The sequence below is a fragment of the Liolophura sinensis genome, chromosome 11 (assembly GCF_032854445.1).
Source record: "Liolophura sinensis isolate JHLJ2023 chromosome 11, CUHK_Ljap_v2, whole genome shotgun sequence".
In the NCBI taxonomy this organism is placed as follows: domain Eukaryota; kingdom Metazoa; phylum Mollusca; class Polyplacophora; order Chitonida; family Chitonidae; genus Liolophura; species Liolophura sinensis.
In genome coordinates this window covers 1,668,396-1,689,650 of record NC_088305.1, presented here as the reverse complement: position 1 = coordinate 1,689,650, position 21,255 = coordinate 1,668,396, and the positions used below count along the sequence as shown (strand labels likewise).

Genomic DNA, 21,255 nt, shown 5'->3' with positions numbered 1-21,255 from the left:
GCGAAATTAGCGTCAAATCTCATACGTTTCGTCCGAAAATGTCATCGTATTATAATTCTATGTTGATTATTTTCTAAGGCAGATTAAAATTCTAATATGTAAATGAAAATAGATTGAAGTGTAGTTTTTGCTTCTCACATCCGCAATGGCACATTTATACTTTGTCTTTTCATTTATTTAAAGTTGTTTGTTGTAAACCAAGCTCTCAAACTTATGGCCATGAAGACAGTGAGAGGCTGGCGCCATGCACATGCATGGGATTAAAAAAAAACGTGCTATAGTCTATTTCTTTTAGAGACTCGCCTATATTCAACTGTAAACACCAGCCATATTCGCTACCAAAATTGCCTTTAGCCAGTGACACATAACAACCCAAGCTATACACGATGACATCTTGAACGTCCATATCATTTTAAACAAAATGCAGTTAGAATACTTTTTCTAATTCATAACGTTAAACTCCGTGAGCTTTGTTTCTACACCATGAACTCAGTGCCTCGGGTGACATCATAATTATTCAAAAGCATGTTGCATGCTAGACAGTGGGCGTGAGGAATGATTTGTTTTGCAATGGCTGCACCAACAATCGGTTAGAACAAACTCCACGCAGTAAGACAGCCTACACTACTGTTCCTGAGAGTAGACTACATGGCTTAATTTCCGAACATCCACTTCGAAATCCACACCGCCATGAGATCATATACTACAAGAGATAAAAATAAAATCCCTCTATGAAGGTTAAGGTATCATACTAAAACGTTTAAACAATTTCAAACATGGCAGTGTCAGTAATAGAGTTTACAGTTAGGTCTATAGCAGTTTGAATAACCCACTTTCATAAAACTTCGTAAGTTACATTTGTCGTAACTTTTTTTTGTAAAAGACGTTGTGTAGGTTAGAGTACCACAAGGAGACTTTATTTACGAGAAAAGTTACGAAAAACTGGTTTACGAAGTTTTGTGTAAGTGGCCCCTGTATGCCACTGATTCTTTTAACAATTATGACAGCATTCGAGGCTATGGGGTTTTGCCGTTTATGGACTTTAACAGTATGAATTAGAAAAAGTGTTCTAACTTCATTTTCCATGCAAGAATATTATCTTCCAACATACTCACATGTAGAGCTTGTGTTGTAACGTGTCAATGACTAAAGGCAATTTCCCTGGCGAGTATGACTTATTTTACAGAGAGCCGAATATAGGCGACTCGCTAAAAGAAAACATGTTTGGTTCCAAGACCCGCTATGCTTACTCTTGATATAAAGTTATATCAAATGAAAGAACGGTTTCTTCTGTGTTGCTTTTATTCTATGTTTATTTTTGTTTATTGCACTGAATATCTTAAGAAATATCTAATTGTAACGCCCTGCAGCAGGGCCTTATAAACACTGTTTGACTAACTTGAAACATTCCTATCTCGACTCATCATTATGGCGTCATATTAAAGACAGCACGATACTACACCAGCGCCAATTCAGGGGATTAGAAAACATGACGCCTTCCCACATCACAATAAGAAGGGCGATAACTCTAGTAATCTGGAGGAACTGTTATAACACGGTTATCTTCCCATGGCATCGGATGCGAAACCTCGCGCACTGACTGCTCGGCTAGCTCTGCATGACCGGCGGCAACAATGAACTAGAGCAAAGAAGTCGGCTTTTGTTTACGTGTGGATTTTTACGTTTGTGGCATACAGAGTGGCGAAATGATTTCAGTGCGTGGAAATTACCATAATGGAAATATTTACTAGATTACTGATCATCCTGGGATCTGCATCTGTCTTGGTCTCACAAGAAGAAAAGAAGAAATTCGGTGAGTTTTGCTACGGCCGATCGACAGGGACGATTTATCGTCTGTCCCGTATGATCCGTTATTCGCTAGTGAACTTTTTTTTTGGCGAAACCGCTGTTCTCTATTCTCTGTTCAGATTTTGTTTCCAGTGTTTCAACATTCGTATCAGCTAATAGGTTTTACGATCTGCCTTAAATACTAGGTGAGGAGGAACCATAATAATTTGAATTAGTAGATTTTCCAACAGTTGCCGGCACAACGGTAGCGGAGTACGGTGTTTGAGGAAGCTACTGTACGCCTGACAAAGCACAACGCCTCGGGCAAGACGAGTAGAGGCCCAACGGCCGTACTCCGCAACTCGTGCCATGGAAGCTGTTCAAACTGATTTTGTCAACCGATTCCTAATTAATTTAAAACAAGTTGTGTATTCACCACAGTTGTACCGGAGTTCTGAAGAAAGTATCAACAGTTTTTATTTATAACGTAAATATTTTGACAAACAATTTAGGATTTATTGGCAAAACCTTGCTCTGAGGCTTTGTCTCCCTTTTCAATTTGAATTTAGAAACTAAATCTTTCCCAAGAAAAGAAAATTGTGATAAAGATTTGAAGATTTTTTCTTTAAAGTTTTCAAACAAAACTTAAAAAAAATTAAAAAATCAAATTAAGTGCCGTTTTCAGTGTATAAATTTCTCAGACATTGTTTTCCATCTACTATGCATTTACTGAAAGCAATGCTCATACTTGTCTGAAATATAAGATGTAATACAGCCTTGAGGTTTTGGTGGTTGAGACAAGAGATTTGGAGAGAATTAGAAAGGCCTTTTCATCAAAAGGACTTTCCAGAAGAAAAAACAATTCAAGTGATACAATAAAAATTTGGACAGTTGTATACACTAGGTTGATGCTTTTGTTAGTCAATCAGCCCCTTCTCAGATGTTCTGTGAGAAAAGCTGGCTCGTTACTGATTTGATGTCACTGCAGAACATGATAGCAGTGTCAAATTAAAAATTCCCTAAAATCGTGAGAACATTTAAAACGAAATTTATATACAAGGGTGTCTGTAATTTTATGGTTAATTTTTATGATGTGATAGTTCATATTTACTAAGATAGTAGTGGGCAGTAAATTTAGCATATGGCATATATGATTTACATTTTAGTTATTTATTTATTGATATGATTGGTGTTCTACTCTGTACACAGGAATATTTCACTTATACGACGGCGGCCAGCATTATGGTGGGAGAAAACCAGGCACATCCTTTAGGAAACCCACATCCATCCGCAGGTTGCTGACAGACCTTTCCACATACAGCGAATTGTATTTTACATATCATTTTATTTTTAATGGCAGCATTGTATATGATATACTGGTATAAAGTTGCCAGTTTGTCATTCAATAGATAACCTGGGCTAAAGATCAGTACACTATACATTAATCTAATCAGTTAGAGAAGGCATGTTTAGGCTACTTCCTTTCTTAAGTTATAGACTATAATGATACTGTTTGTACATAACCACGTTAAAATTATTTGATTTTGCTTGGCGAAAAGAATTTCGAGCACTGTGACAATCTTCTGGTTAAGATTAAGATTTTCGCACGAAGAGTATTTGATCAGGCAAACACACTTAGGACATAGAGGATGTCACCTGTAAAACTGAAGGCTTCATCTTCTCTCATACTATTTAAATATCTGCCTAGCCTTTATGTACATGAGCTGTATGCTGAGAGGAAGATGACTCATTCAATGCAAAAGATTCGTTTCTTAAGTAACCGCTACATTCATGTCATTGAGGGATAATCAGAGCGACACGATAGCTAGCACACATGCATAGGTGTCTGCAGTGGTGTTAAGTTGTGTTCTTTATTACGTGTACCTTCACCTTAAGAGCAAACGAACAAAAGTTTGAGGTCAAAGTTAATTAAGCATCTAATGCAATCTTTAGACAAAGGTTTTACTACAAACATTCGTTTATGTCAGACTGAATGTTGGTGAACTCAGATAAATGCTAACTGTTGCCCTCTCCAGGGAAATGGATTTAATGTTCTACACTCCATATACATTATTGTCTATTACACATCACACATGTTATCTACTGTGATCAAGTTAATATTTTTACAGTCACGCCATCCTTAAAAAATTCTTTGTTGTAGGGATTATTTTTTCATTCTAGTCGATGAAAAAAATATGGATTTTAAAAGAATTTAACGTTGAGAAAAAAAACTTGTGCAACATTTATAAGTGTAAAAATCCGATTGAAAAGGTTAAGGCATTTTTTGGTGGGCTGGTAGGCTTAACCTCATAAAACATTATATTTTTAAAAAACCTCATGTCAGATTTGTATATATAAGGCCGATTAAAATATGTTATCTAGTTTCTTATCGGATGTACATGGTCAAGTTTTGCTCCCTTTGGCATTCATACATCTATGAATATATTCCAACAAGAGTTTCATTGGACACTCTGTACAGGTATGTAAAAGAACAGGATGATTTCTAATCTTTTGATGTCAATTCAAACGTGGCCAAGTACACTCCTGTCGAACCTACAAATCCAGGGTGAAGTCACAGCTGGTCTTTAGGCCTTCTCTCGACTTGCTATATCCGGCTAGATTTCCGCTAAAGTTGAGTATCACTCATTCATTCTCATCGTCCAGATGTATACATGTACATTGTACTCGTGATTGCACCTTTCAACTAAAACATTTATTCATTTATTTATTTGATTGTTGTTTTACGCCATACTCCACAATATTTCACTCATAAGATGGTGACCAGTAAGTATGGTGAAAGGAAAGGTTGCTTTCCATGTCTGGAGAGGAAGCCAGCATGAGCTGGGGTTGAACTTGCATTGGCAAGCGTCCCATGAGTGATTGTGCTGCTCTGGCATGTACCATATGTTACCATTATTACATGTACTGTGTAAACATACTACATGTACATGTGCATGCATACAGTGTTGGTGGCAAATCAAAGCCACTGAATCCGTATTATATTATAGTCTGTGGGAACCCGGGCGTTAACCAAAAATATGAAAGAGGGTGTCCAAACATCCCTTTTTGAGGCCATTTTGTTATAGCAGGATGTCCATATTCATTCTCTCCTATCTGTTAAAAGTCCTGAAAACAGGGTCTCCAAATAGCACCAGTTGTCTATTTGTAGCTGGATAACCATATGGTACTAGCGAGGAACTAAATCACACCTTTTCATAGATTTTTCATGTATTTATTTAACCTTTTCACATAAATGTAACCACTGTATTAGTTGTGTTTTGATCGTAGGACCTGTGAATACTGAGTGTGTGTGTGCTTATGTGACCACTGTATCGGTTGTATTTTGGTTCTAGGACCTGTGAATACTGTGTGCTTGTGTGACCACTGTATAAGTTGTTTTGGTTGTAGGACCTGTGAATACTGTGTGTATGTGTGTGACCACTGTATAAGTTGTTTTGGTTGTAGGACGTGTGAACACTATGTATGTGTGTGACCACTGTATAAGTTGTTTTGGTTGTAGGACGTGTGAACACTATGTATGTGTGTGACCACTGTATAAGTTGTTTTGGTTGTAGGACGTGTGAACACTATGTATGTGTGTGACCACTGTATAAGTTGTGTTGGTTGTAGGACGTGTGAACACTATGTATGTGTGTGACCACTGTATAAGTTGTTTTGGTTGTAGGACGTGTGAACACTATGTATGTGTGTGACCACTGTATAAGTTGTTTTGGTTGTAGGACGTGTAAACACTATGTGTGTGTGACCACTGTATAAGTTGTGTTGGTTGTAGGACCTGTGAATACTGTGTGTGTGTGACCACTGTATCAGTTGTTTTGGTTGTAGGACGTGTGAACACTATGTGTGTGTGACCACTGTATAAGTTGTTTTGGTTGTAGGACCTGTGAATACTGTGTGTATGTGTGTCATTACAGTAACAGACATCCTACGTTAATTTACACTACTGCACTGATGAGTGCATGTACACACATGTATATACATGCAGGAATTTAGATGTGCATGATACATTGAACCATTCTTAAAGAATAGTGTGAATGCATTAATTAAAGTATCCTTGTTAAAATTGTCTGTAACCATGGTAACTGAAATCTCAGCTGTATTGTATTTAGCTACCACCACAGTGTACTATCGTTTACATACTTGTATATCCAACCATATGATTATCATGGTATAATTCTGTGATTATATTAGATTTTTGGGTTTTAGTTGATTCACTGTAATAGCTTGGTGAAACTTTATGGATTGGTTTGCAGCGATTGTGCGTCCTAAATCGCTTTTGTAAAAATTTATTCAGCGTACAAATGTAAGTGTACGGGTACACACTAAGTTCATTACAGTACCGAGTGCAGTGTCTGCATGCAGGCCCACTCAGTTATACTGTATCTGTGTCATATCAAAATTTGATAACTTCACATTCCACATGAAGCTTCCATTTTAGCCAATTTTTTCTATAAATCACAGGTCCTAACGGTGCAATAACCCGTGGACAATGTCGTGTCTAATCTTGAAAAAGGGTTAGTTTAATGAAAGAAGTGCCTTAAATGCCTTCAAGGCGAACACGGACAATATCTTCACTTGTACATGTATGCATAATGCCAGTTTGTTTCTAAGAAAATGAAAGTGAAGTGCGTCAGAATGTCAGTCTTAAACTGTTATACGGGCTTTAATTCACAGTCCAGCTGTAATGTTCGACCTACTTTATATGCCATTTTAATATCTATATTGTAGGTGATTATATAGTATGTATGTGATAGGTATAGCCACCTACACATCTCCACTGTTTACTCAGGACCCTTGCCCTGTTGACTTTACCACATGATGTGACATGAACAGCCAGTGATATATGGAAGGGCACCTGTTTTATGGTGTCAGAACATAAGACTCACAGACAGTACCACTATGGTGTGCATGTATGCAGTTACCTGTGATGGGGGGGGGGGGGGATCATGTATATGTGCATTAAAGACCGGCATACAACTCTACTTTAGCAGAACCCTGAATACTGAGCCAAACCAGCACATAACCAGCACATACTAGGAGTATGCTTACAGGCAGTATTAACACAGGCTGATATACAAGTAGCCTAAGACACTGCATCATGTTGGTATGAAAAAGTTTACTGTAGTTGTAAAGTGCTCTGTACATATACATGTACAAACCTTGCTGCTGTACTTGTGTTAATTGGACTTTACATTGCACCCTAAAGAGCTTTTATTTTTGAGATTTCTTGTTTTTTTTGGGTGGGGTGGGGGAGGGGGTGGGGGTGGGTGGGGGGGGGGACAGAGGCTCTAGATCCAGTCCTATCTTCATGGTCAAACTTCTTCCTGTGAAGATTTGATGGGCATTTGTCTGATATCAGACTCATTAAACAGCTCAGGTGGAGTATATCTACTAGCTCCTCAGGCTGAGCCAAATTACTGGCTAACTAGATGATGGTGAGGTCAGAGGTCAGTGGTAATTGCTGTGTAAGGAACTCCTGCTGAGCCCTCAGTGTAGATAGATACATTTAAATGGACATCTGTGTACCAGTGAGTCTCTAATAATAGGGGAGTAAAATGATCCAGAAAGGCAGTTATACTTAACTCCTGTTTTTATACATGCACACATACACATACGTGTTCTGTTGTGTGCAAAAGCGACGCTAAAGCTTTCACTCACTCACTGTTGTGTGCAAACATCTGTATATGATATTACCTTTGAATACCTGCTCATGTACAGGTAAGAAAAAATTTGTAAGTTCATCTTTATATACTTGGATGTTTTGTTTGTTTCTTTTCTTGTTTGTTTCGTTGAGCACCAGCATTACTTTCAAACGTTGTTTTATATGGCATAGCGTTTCGTTCATTTCTCATTTTTCTTGAGTTTTCTTGATCTACTAGAAAGGTGTTTTAAGGTTTGTGTGGAAGGTAATGTGATCTTATGAAGATGACAAATGAAACTCTGTGGGAATAGCAAAATGCCACTTTCTATATTTCACCTAAACTGTCTTCTACATGTCATTTTAACTGGTTTTGATTGCTCTGTTGATCATGGATATGTGGTTTTGTCTGGTTTGTTTGTCAATGCAACTCTTAATCTTGCTCTCTTAGAGCTTATGAATGATAGAAATTTATATGAAAACTCAACTTTTTAATTGTAAATCATAATAGTTTTGTTCATTTTTGCTGTTAGTTTGAATACAGCTTGATTAATTCAGATGCCCAATAGTTTTACGGATCGAAAATGGCTCGAGTTGTTCCCCAGGCAAAGATGCAGCTGTTCTTGTGTTATTTATGGTACAGCTGGACTGGCTCACATAGTAGATGTACATGTACCCTGTACATGTGGATCTGTTACAGTCTAGGCGTGTGTTTGACTGATGACAAGCAGTTAATACAGGAGAAGCTGGAGGGAAGATGTACATGTCTTCTAAAACATTTTCAATTCGAATTGATTATTTCTTGGAATCAGTTAAGATTTCATATCAGTCAATAGCACGTTTCATAAACCTCTTCTAACTTTCTTTTCTTTCGTGGGTTTATGATTTTAAAAAAAATTTTAATACCATTACAGAGCTCTGATTCACAAATGTCATATGGTCAGTTAGCATTAAAATTTTATTTATGTTTTGTATGTAAGGTGAAATTTGCAAGAGGTAACTTTTATGTGTTACTAAAATCTTGGATTTATTCAAGCTAAAGTAGATGAAATCTGTACAAATACATGTACTGTGTGAGCTGTGAGCAGTAACTTACCCCCCCCCCCCCCAGCTACGTGTTATTTATATATTTATTTGATTGATGGATGTTTTACGCCATACTCCTGAATAAAGTCCGACATGTTTTAAGTATAAGATGATAAGTTTAGACAATACACATCTTTCAAAACACAACTTTGCAGCCACAGAGTAACATCCATTTACTGCGTTATGTCGGCACTTTATGGGCCAGTAGGGGTAGTAGGCCAATTTTAAACCCAGGTGGTACACAGAGTATTGAAAAGTAATTAATTAGGCTTAGATTAATGGTCTGAATCATGGTTTTTAGTTGGGTTTGGGTATCAATTATTGAAAAAACAGTGATATGCTGCCATAGTTTTATTTTATCTGGAATACTGCCATGTTAAAAAATAGGTAAGAAGCCCTACCATGCCTTAAAACGGTGACATCATTTTATCCTGAGACGTCATCATGCTATAGTAATGACAGAACTCCAAAACTGCGAATGATATTTGAAATCCCTGAATGGTCTTTGATGGACTGTATGATTACATACATTGGCATTGGAAATTTGCAATGATTTATTGTACATGTAATGGCTGAATACTTTCCTGTAGTTTAGTTCATGACAAGACCTGTTTACAAAGGGATGAGTATGTACCCTTTCTTCAGCGTCACATTCACTGCTTGATGCCCATGTCAGCTCTCCAGTACAGGTAAGAATTTACCTGTGCCGGTATGCGATGGTACATGTATGTATGCCAGGCAGGTCTTTGCACGGTACATACATAAGGAACAGCTGCATTCTGTCAGTTTTACCAACCAGTGAAAACCCCAGGAAAGTTTATGGCATGGATGCACTTTTTTTCTTCCGTTTTTCTCTGATTAAAGAGAAACAGGATGTCTAGTACAGAATGTTAGAATGTTGTCTATTAAGTCAATTATATGTCTGCTGCAAAGGTAGCGTGAACAGAGTGTACAATTAAAGGTAACCCCTGTGGCTTTGAGGCAAGAAATGTTCAAATAGTTGGGATGATTTTCTCTTTTTTTCCTGCCCTCTTCTGTTTTTTCTTTTTGCTTGTGGCAAAAGCAGTATTTTGGTTTTGGACACGTGCCATGTGTTTCTCACTGCCCATGAGAATTTCTAGGTTGTGTTTACGTGTTCATGTACTTTTGTATTGTATTGACCAGTGCAATGTGATGCTAGAACTTTTTTAACGGAATTTATGCATACTTTTATTTTGAACATGATGCTAAAAAAATGTAACTAAAGATGCAGGCTTCATGAAACTGTGTGAATTATTTCTCTATGCCTCATAGTTCTCTCAGAATGTTTCAAAATATTGGTTACAGGAGTGGTTAAAAAGATTGAAGAATTAGGGTAATTTTAGAAGTGGAACACGTGGTCCAGAAAAATGGAACATAATGATACATTACAGTATGTACATGTACATACTGTGTACATACAGGTAACTGAATTACAGGTAGCTGAATTACAGGTGTTAATTGTTCTGTTCAAAGAGAATACTAAAAAGCCTCTTCTCACAGCCTAATAGCCCCTCACTGTTTAGTGAGGAGGCAGGCAAAGCTTCAGCTCTTGCAGGTTTAATTGGCTGTGGCTTTTAAAGTCAAAATACCTGTCAGGTACACTACCTGGTGATGGCTTTCCCTGGAAACTTCAGTGACGTGTACATGTACCTCCAGTCATGGAGTATCTCTTGAGTAAGTGGAAAATTGTGGTGTAGACATAAATGCGTGTTCGGTCATTTGATAACTGCCAATGAAAAACTCATAAAACTCCTTCCTGTCTCTATCAAGACGGTTCAAAGCTGTGAACTCTTTAGTTCTTTCCTTTGTTACATCACAGTTATCTGTGTACATGGGCTCATAAAACATGTATGAGGTAAACAGGCACTGCAACAGCACAGAAGATAACGAAGCGTTCCAATGTCATTTGGACTGCCCGTGTAGCTATTCGTCAAGTCTTCCATTGGAAAGTGGTGAGGTACATTGTAAATGGAGCACTACATGTAAGTCCAATATTAAATAAAGGTTGACGTTTTTAATACTGTTGAAGTTTAGTTATCCTAAATTCTTCACCTGGTCACAATCCAATGTTAATGGAGTACCGGTGGATTTTCCTCTCTCGGTAGGTGGAGCTGGTGCGATACAGGTCTTGCAAGTCTTTTGAGGAATATGTTGCGTGCTGCGGTTTCATCTATGACATATGTGGTCTACCCACTGTGACATTGCACTGTTGATGCTGGTATCCCATTGAATTTAAGCTTTGGATGAAGTAAGCATAGGGCAGAGATTTTGGTGAATTTTGATTAATTTTCATCAGAAAAAAATTAATTGTTTGCATCAACAGTATCATTGTAAGGCCTTTATGCTCTTCCTCTGTTAGTGTGCATTTTTACATGACAAACTTTAGGGGAAAATTCAGTATATTCCTGGGCTGTCTTCAGAGCACATGTGCACGTTGGTGCAGCGTTATCATGGTCAGAATGGTCTGAAATGGGAACATGCAGCCCTCTGTAGGAAGCCATGGTATGTTTGTACTACCATCATTTCAAGTTTAGACAATTGCTTCCAGCCATCAAGCCAACAGTAGCTGCTGAACTGGAATGTTATTGGAACCGTGTGGCACCTGCCTTGTTAACTGTGGACCCCTGCACCCTGTCTGTGGAGTCCTGCGCTGTACACCCCTCTTCTTCTCACCATACCCATGGGGGGTGGTGGAGTCCAGCATAAGGAACTTATTAGAGCCTGTTAAACCCTTGGATTGACCCTCAGGGCATGGGGGTGTGGGCTTGCTGTACTGGTGCACCTGTGACTCTATTTGCACCCTGCATGCATGATCCGTACAGTATGTGGGCTGGTTCGGGAATTACATGTACATTTTACAGGTCACATGAAGAGTCTCAAACACCCAGGATTAATACAGTTCAGACACCATTTTGCCAAATGATCAAGTTAAGGCCATCATTATAAATTCATATTTTTACAGAGATGTCATTGCTGCTCTGAGAGAATCATCAGCACACTCTTTGGTCACGTGAGGAAAGTATCAGAAGTGAAAACAAAGGTACTTAACTCACACAGAAACATCAGCATATAACCGATTTACATGTAGCTCTGTTATTTATCACCTCCTGTGCCTAATTGTCAGGAACCCTGGGGCTCAGAACTTATGAATTTGTTTGTTGGAGGTAACCGAACTGACCCGCCAAAAATGAGCCCTACTCTTAAAGTCTTTACCAGGTTTTGGATGAAATTTCTTTTTGTCATTTTACTCTCTTTTATTAATTTCTTTAAAACCTCTACTGCTATGTCTAAAATTTTACCTTAGCTAGAATCATAGGGTTAGCCAGCTACTCGTCCAACCAAATAGAAAGTAGAAATATATAGAAGTGAAATAGAAAACTGGTACATGTACATGTATTGGACACCTTGTTTTCAGCACTTTTAACATGGGAGAGATAGGAAAAAATCTAATCTGGACACTCTGCTATAATAAAATGGCTCCAAAAAGGGTTGAACACTCTCTTTTATTTTTCTGGCAGACTATCTTTTTCTGATAGGGTTGTGTTGCCAAAAGAATTTTTTAAGGATGGCCTAAGCTGTGGTTGTAAACTGTTCATCGCCAGACATGTAGGACAATTTTGTATATGGTGTCAGCCAAGTCTGTTTACGCTAACGATATCACACACATCAGCCTTATTCTGCTTGAAATATTCTGGCTGCTGTAATGAATACTGTTACCCTGTGGGGGAACTTTGCTGCATAATGAGGTGTAATAGAAAGTAAGATAAGTTTTATAGACATGCATATAAATTTATCCTCATGCGTGGCTGGGTGTTTGTGATGATTTGGGCAGTAGCTCCTGCTTGTACCCTGATACACAGTCTACATGTACATGGTATAAACCTGATTGTGAATGTTTGGGCAGTAGCTCCTGCTTGTAGCCTGATACATTGTCTACATGTACATGGTATAAAGATGATTGTGATTATTTGGACAGTAGCTCCTGCTTGTACCCTGATACATAGTCTACATGTACTTGGTATAAACCTGATTGTGAATATTTGGGCAGTAGCTCCTGCTTGTAGCCTGATACATTGTCTACATGTACATGGTATAAAGATGATTGTGATTATTTGGACAGTAGCTCCTGCTTGTACCCTGATACATAGTCTACATGTACTTGGTATAAACCTGATTGTGAATATTTGGGCAGTAGCTCCTGCTTGTAGCCTGATACATAGTCTACATGTACATGGTATAAACCTGATTGTGATTATTTGGACAGTAGCTCCTGCTTGTACCCTGATACATAGTCTACATGTACTTGGTATAAACCTGATTGTGAATATTTGGGCAGTAGCTCCTGCTTGTAGCCTGATACATTGTCTACATGTACATGGTATAAACATGATTGTGATGATTTGGGCAGTAGCTCCTGCTTGTACCCTGATACATAGTCTACATGTACATGGTATAAACATGATTGTGATGATTTGGGCAGTAGCTCCTGCTTGTACCCTGATACACAGTCTACATGTACATGGTATAAACATGATTGTGAATATTTGGGCAGTAGCTCCTGCTTGTACCCTGATACATAGTCTACATGTACATGGTATAAACATGATTGTGATTATTTGGACAGTAGCTCCTGCTTGTACTCTGATACATAGTCTACATGTACATGGTATAAAGATGATTGTGATTATTTGGGCAGTAGCTCCTGCTGGTACCCTGATACATAGTCTACATGTACATGGTATAAACATGATTGTGATTATTTGGGCAGTAGCTCCTGCTTGTACCCTGATATATAGTCTACATGTACATGGTATAAACATGATTGTGATTATTTGGGCAGTAGCTCCTGCTTGTACCCTGATACACAGTCTACATGTACATGGTATAAACATGATTGTGATTATTTGGGCAGTAGCTCCTGCTTGTACCCTGATACACAGTCTACATGTACATGGTATAAAAATGATTGTGATTATTTGGGCAGTAGCTCCTGCTTGTACCCTGATACATAGTCTACATGTACATGGTATAAACCTGATTGTGATGATTTGGGCAGTAGCTCCTGCTTGTACCCTGATACATAGTCTACATGTACATGGTATAAACCTGATTGTGATTATTTGGGCAGTAGCTCCTGCTTGTACCCTGATACACAGTCTACATGTACATGGTATAAACATGATTGTGAATATTTGGGCAGTAGCTCCTGCTTGTACCCTGATACACAGTCTACATGTACATGGTATAAAAATGATTGTGATTATTTGGGCAGTAGCTCCTGCTTGTACCCTGATACACAGTCTACATGTACATGGTATAAACATGATTGTGATTATTTGGGCAGTAGCTCCTGCTTGTACCCTGATACACAGTCTACATGTACATGGTATAAACATGATTGTGAATATTTGGGCAGTAGCTCCTGCTTGTACCCTGATACACAGTCTACATGTACATGGTATAAAAATGATTGTGATTATTTGGGCAGTAGCTCCTGCTTGTACCCTGATACATAGTCTACATGTACATGGTATAAACATGATTGTGATTATTTGGGCAGTAGCTCCTGCTTGTACCCTGATACATAGTCTACATGTACATGGTATAAACCTGATTGTGATTATTTGGGCAGTAGCTCCTGCTTGTACCCTGATACACAGTCTACATGTACATGGTATAAACATGATTGTGAATATTTGGGCAGTAGCTCCTGCTTGTACCCTGATACACAGTCTACATGTACATGGTATAAAAATGATTGTGATTATTTGGGCAGTAGCTCCTGCTTGTACCCTGATACACAGTCTACATGTACATGGTATAAACATGATTGTGATTATTTGGGCAGTAGCTCCTGCTTGTACCCTGATACACAGTCTACATGTACATGGTATAAACATGATTGTGAATATTTGGGCAGTAGCTCCTGCTTGTACCCTGATACATAGTCTACATGTACATGGTATAAAGATGATTGTGAATATTTGGGCAGTAGCTTCTGCTTGTACCCTGTTACGTAGTCTACATGTACATGGTATAAAGATGATTGTGAATATTTGAGCAGTAGCTTCTGCTTGTACCCTGATACACAGTCTACATGTACATGGTATAAAACATGATTGTGAATATTTGGGCAGTAGCTCCTGCTTGTACCCTGATACATAGTCTACATGTACATGGTATAAACATGATTGTGAATATTTGGGCAGTAGCTTCTGCTTGTACCCTGATACATAGTCTACATGTACATGGTATAAAAATGATTGATTATTTGGGCAGTAGCTTCTGCTTGTACCCTGATACACAGTCTACATGTACATGGTATAAACCTGATTGTGATTATTTGGGCAGTAGCTCCTGCTTGTACCCTGATACATAGTCTACATGTACATGGTATAAAAATGATTGATTATTTGGGCAGTAGCTTCTGCTTGTACCCTGATACACAGTCTACATGTACATGGTATAAACCTGATTGTGAATATTTGGGCAGTAGCTCCTGCTTGTACCCTGATACACAGTCTACATGTACATGGTATAAACCTGATTGTGATTATTTGGGCAGTAGCTCCTGCTTGTACCCTGATACATAGTCTACATGTACATGGTATAAAAATGATTGATTATTTGGGCAGTAGCTTCTGCTTGTACCCTGATACATAGTCTACATGTACATGGTATAAAAATGATTGATTATTTGGGCAGTAGCTTCTGCTTGTACCCAGATACATAGTCTACACGTACATGGTATAAACCTGATTGTGATTATTTGGGCAGTAGCTCCTGCTTGTACCCTGATACACAGTCTACATGTACATGGTATAAACATGATTGTGAATATTTGGGCAGTAGCTTCTGCTTGTACCCAGATACATAGTCTACATGTACATGGTATAAACCTGATTGTGATTATTTGGGCAGTAGCTCCTGCTTGTACCCTGATACATAGTCTACATGAACATGGTATAAACCTGATTGTGAATATTTGGGCAGTAGCTCCTGCTTGTACCCTGATACACAGTCTACATGTACATGGTATAAAGATGATTGTGATTATTTGGGCAGTAGCTCCTGCTTGTACCCAGATACATAGTCTACATGTACTTGGTATAAACCTGATTGTGAATATTTGGGCAGTAGCTCCTGCTTGTACCCTGATACATAGTCTACATGTACATGGTATAAACCTGATTATGATTATTTGGGCAGTAGCTTCTGCTTGTACCCTGATACACAGTCTACATGTACATGGTGTAAACATGATTGTGATTATTTGGGCAGTAGCTCCTGCTTGTACCCTGATACATAGTCTACATGTACATGGTATAAACATGATTGTGATTATTTGGGCAGTAGCTCCTGCTTGTACCCTGATACACAGTCTGCATGTACATGGTATAAACCTGATTGTGATTATTTGGGCAGTAGCTCCTGCTTGTACCCTGATACACAGTCTACATGTACATGGTATAAACATGATTGTGATTATTTGGGCAGTAGCTCCTGCTTGTACCCTGATACACAGTCTACATGTACATGGTATAAAGATGATTGTGAATATTTGGGCAGTAGCTCCTGCTTGTACCCTGATACACAGTCTACAGGTACATGGTATAAACCTGATTGTGAATATTTGGGCAGTAGCTCCTGCTTGTACCCTGATACACAGTCTATAGGTACATGGTATAAACATGATTGTGAATATTTGGGCAGTAGCTTCTGCTTGTACCCTGATACACAGTCTACATGTACATGGTATAAACCTGATTGTGATTATTTGGGCAGTAGCTCCTGCTTGTACCCTGATACACAGTCTACATGTACATGGTATAAACCTGATTGTGATTATTTGGGCAGTAGCTCCTGCTTGTACCCTGATACATTGTCTACATGTACATGGTATAAAAATCGCTAGGCCTGCTTCACTCTCTTACATGTAACTCCCTTGTAGCGTACAGAGTGTACATACATGTATGAAGACATGCAAAAACATCATAAACTTTCCTTTAGGGCAACATGAAACTTTAGTATTATGGTTTTTTATGTTTATTGATTTTGAACCTCAGTGTACACTTACTGTAATTCTTCAACCTTTTCGCATGTTTACAGGGTGTGCATTCAAGCATATTTTGAAGGCATTATTCTGTGTTGACTGATAAAGTTATACCTTTTGTGAAGCCCTCAATTTGACCAACCTAAGCAATGTAGTTTTTGTCTCCAGAATCAAATTACAAATGTGCATAAATTACACTTGACAGTTGCCCTATGATATGTGACAAGGTTGAGGAATTCGGATATATACGGTACATATGCATGGACGTCATCTGTCAGGTTTATTGTAAAATGCAAGGGGTGATCAAATGTCAAAGATTATCTGACCAAACCTTGTTAAGAATGTTAAAAATTACACTGACCACCCGACACTGACCACCTGACCTCACAGACAGACAAGAAGACTTGCATGTATAGAGCTGCACTGTACAGTTGCAGCTAAAAACCTCTCTGGGGACCTCCGTGGTCTAGCATGCTAGCGCAGTATAATGGCCCACGGATGCGGTCACTGTGAGTTCAAGCCCAGCTGATGCTGGTTTCGTCTTCATTCGTACATCTGATCTGCCAGCAACCTGCAGATGGTCATGGGTTTCCCCACAGGTTCTGCCTGGTTTCCTTCCACCATAATGCTGGCCACTGTTGTATAAGTGAAATGCTCTTTCGTGCAACATAAAACGTACATTCTACATTGTATGTGTGAGCACTAACAGATGCTGACTTTCTGTTTCCCCACAGACCACAGTGTCCAGCAGCTGTTCGAGCTGTACACCTCCAACAGGCGCTTGCTGGACGGCACCAAGCAGAGGGACATCCAGATTGTCTATCCACAACAGCTGCGCAAAAACCAAGTTGTCGGCATTTCCACCAAAGAGCATCGCATCAGACATCATGTGAGTCCAGCAGTTTGTCACCGTCAACTTCTGGCCAATCAGAGCATGCGTTTGGAGTTTAATTTGCATAATACATTACCTTGTCAGTGTGGTGATAATGCATGTGTTTGAGACGTGGGTTGTACACCACTTAGGTTCAGTCCAGGGAATTGTGAAGATTACATCTCTTAGACTTTGGCGTCAATTTAAGCTGTGAAAAACACCATAAAACTGGTGTTACATAAGTAAAATATCCTTGAACACGGCGTAATACATCAACCACTAATACTTGAATACTGCATAATACATCAACCACTAATACATGTACCTTGAATACTGCATGAAACACCAATCACTAATACCTTGAATACTGCATAATACACCAATCACTAATACCTTGAATACTGCATGATACACCAATCACTAATACCTTGAATGCTGCATGATACACCAATCACTAATACCTTGAATACTGCATGATGCACCAATCACTAATACTTGAATACTGCATAATACACCAATCACTAATACTTGAATACTGCATAATACACTGATCACTAATACCTTGAATACTGCATAATACACCAATCACTAATACCTTGAATACTGCATGATACACCAATCACTAATACCTTGAATACTACATGATACACCAATCACTAATACCTTGAATACTGCATGATACACCAATCACTAATACCTTGAATACTGCATAATACACCAATCACTAATACCTTGAATACTGCATGATACACCAATCACTAATACCTTGAATACTGCATGATACACCAATCACTAATACTTGAATACTGCATAATACACTGATCACTAATACTTGAATACTGCATAATACACTGATCACTAATACTTGAATACTGCATGATGCACCAATCACTAATACCTTGAATACTGCATGATACACCAATCACTAATACCTTGAATACTGCATGATACACCAATCACTGATACTTGAATACTGCATAATACACCAATCACTAATACTTGAATACTGCATGATACACCAATCACTAATACCTTGAATACTGCATGATACACAGATCACTAATACCTTGAATACTGCATGATACACCAATCACTGTTACTTGAATACTGCATAATACACCAATCACTAATACTTGAATACTGCATGATACACCAATCACTAATACCTTGAATACTGCATGATACACAGATCACTAATACCTTGAATACTGCATGATACACCAATCACTGATACTTGAATACTGCATAATACACCAATCACTAATACCTTGAACACTGCATGATACACCAATCACTGATACTTGAATACTGCATAATACACCAATCACTAATACTTGAATACTGCATAATACACCAATCACTAATACCTTGAAAACTGCATGATACACAGATCACTAATACCTTGAATACTGCATGATACACCAATCACTGTACCTTGAATGCTGCATGATACACCAATCACTAATACCTTGAATACTGCATGATACACCAATCACTAATACCTTGAATACTGCATGATACACCAATCACTAATACCTTGAATACTGCATGATACACCAATCACTAATACCTTGAATACTGCATAATACACTGATCACTAATACTTGAATACTGCATGATGCACCAATCAGAAATACTTGACATTTGTACTGTAAAACCTTGTTCAGCAGTTCTGCACGTCCTAGGTGTAAGTTACAATGGTTTAAAATGTGATATTAGTCAACTGTGAAAGCAGATTTAAAGATTTTCTTTTTTTTCGATTTTGTAGGGCACCCATGAACATTACAAACATGTCACCTTCCAACTGGACATCAATGGAGTGCGCTACAAGCTTAAGCTGGACCTCAACGAGTAAGTACATGTACATTCTATAATACAGTGTATTTGTGTGTGACATGGACAGCTCGTAAAACTCAGTCAAAATCTATGACCTCTTTTGTTCTTTTCTTTGTTACATCACAATTATCTCTGTGCGTGTCCTCTTGGAACAAGTGGGTAGTCCACCACAGAAGAAAACGACAGGGTTCTGCTGCAATTCGGCTCATTTTGTATACGTAGCGTGGTTAGGCCAATCATTATAAATTCTTTTTGGGATGTATCAGAGGAAATTTTTTTTTTTTAAAGTTCTGGATAATAAAGAGATAAGGGTTTAAACAAATTATAACATTTGAGAGGAAGATACAGAAGAGAATATTCTATCAAAATCCCGATGATAAGGGTCAGTCAAGTTTTTTTAGGCCGAACAAACATATTTTTAATGCTGGCCGTACTGGCACCAATGAAACAGAGCAGTGTACATAATCTGGTTATTTGTAGCATTCACATGTACATGTTGTAGTGTACCTGTACACAGATGCGCTCAGATTCAGTTCAGGTATTCTGCTGTGGTGCTGCACATGCAGAGCGCAGCGTGTTGCGGACAACAGCTAGCGAGCACACCTGTGCAGCACGGATACAATAGGCTTTGTTTGCTAAAGCTTGCCTTTGTCCTCTGTACGCCTTGTGTTCCGCTCTCAGAAAAGATAGTCTGAAAAGAGAACCGCTGTGGCCTTAAATGCCAAAAAAAAAAAAAAATGTCCAGGATTCAAAGAAATTAAGCTGAATGGATTTTGCTAGTGTTTTTATTGATCTCTGTGTAAAGTGAGGCAGTGTTAGATGGTGAAGAAGGAGCTAGCTGTTCTCAGACAAAGACAAGTCACTCTGCCGTAGACTATCCAAAAGTTTTTTTTTTATATTTTGCAAGGGTCACCCCCATGTATAAATGGTGCATCGGGGCATCAGCCTCATGTAAGGAGATGACGGCTACAAAGGGACAGCCATTTCATATACCTCATGGCAGTTTTCTTTTGAAATGGAGATAGATAGAATCAACCACAATCTACACAAGTGATTGATTTTATCTTTTTATTACATTTTTTTTCTTGTTTCTTTTTGTGTTTGTAAATTGTATTTCGAAATGAAGCATTTACATTTAAAGCCTAAATTTATCAAATTTCTAAAAGATAAGCCTTATGTTCATGTAGGTGTTGACAGAAGTTGTGGACCCCGTTTTACAAGGTGCATGTAGCGCTACATTCACATGAATACCATAATGAGCACTGGTCGCCATGGAAGATACATTCACGTTACCTTTGGTGCGCATTGGGAAACAAGACCCCTGAGAATCATATTCAAAAAATCAAGGTGTTATATCCCTTTAAAGTTCAAAAAATTAAAAAAATTAAAAATTCAGATCAAGTTTTTAGGCTATAAAGAATGTGAACGTGTAGGAACAACTGATACTTGTGCAGATATACATGTACACGTACATCCATTGATCCAGAAATTGTACATACATGTATAAAAATGCAGCTGCAGTGTATGTCAGATCCAGGGGAAGTGGTGGGAGGATTTTGTGGATCTCTACTGTACCTGTGTGTGTATATTGAAGGCTTAGAGCCGATATCCCTGTCCCAGAATTCCCTAGTGAATACCCGGATTCCAGTCTCATCAGCTGTACCCACTGATCCCTCCGCAAAGATTCCCGGCATCTGCATACTTCATCCTTATAGATTCTCTTCCTGCTTAGGAAGTGCCGTTGAAAAAAAAAAAATAAGAGGGACAATGTGTTGAATAGATCAAGGTGTTTTTGATGCGTGTGTTGCCTTGTGCACGTGTGACACGAGTCAGTCAGTTGTGTAGTGCGTGCTTAACACACGGCTTCCCTTGAAGTGAAAGTTGCAAAGGGCATGAAATTACAAGACATGCATGTGTGTCGACATCTACATATCTTACAGG

General features: G+C 38.5%; 1 protein-coding gene across 1 annotated transcript in view; it reads left to right on the top strand.

Moving 5' to 3' along the window:
• The first annotated feature begins 1,734 nt into the window (after window positions 1-1,734).
• Window positions 1,735-21,255, top strand: part of LOC135477748 (disintegrin and metalloproteinase domain-containing protein unc-71-like) — a 78,748-nt gene continuing 59,227 nt past the window's right edge. Inside the window, exons 1-3 of the mRNA XM_064757942.1 lie at window positions 1,735-1,813; window positions 17,342-17,496; window positions 19,247-19,329. Of these exons, the coding sequence (XP_064614012.1) occupies window positions 1,735-1,813; window positions 17,342-17,496; window positions 19,247-19,329 (317 nt within the window). The remainder of the gene's footprint in view (window positions 1,814-17,341; window positions 17,497-19,246; window positions 19,330-21,255) is intronic.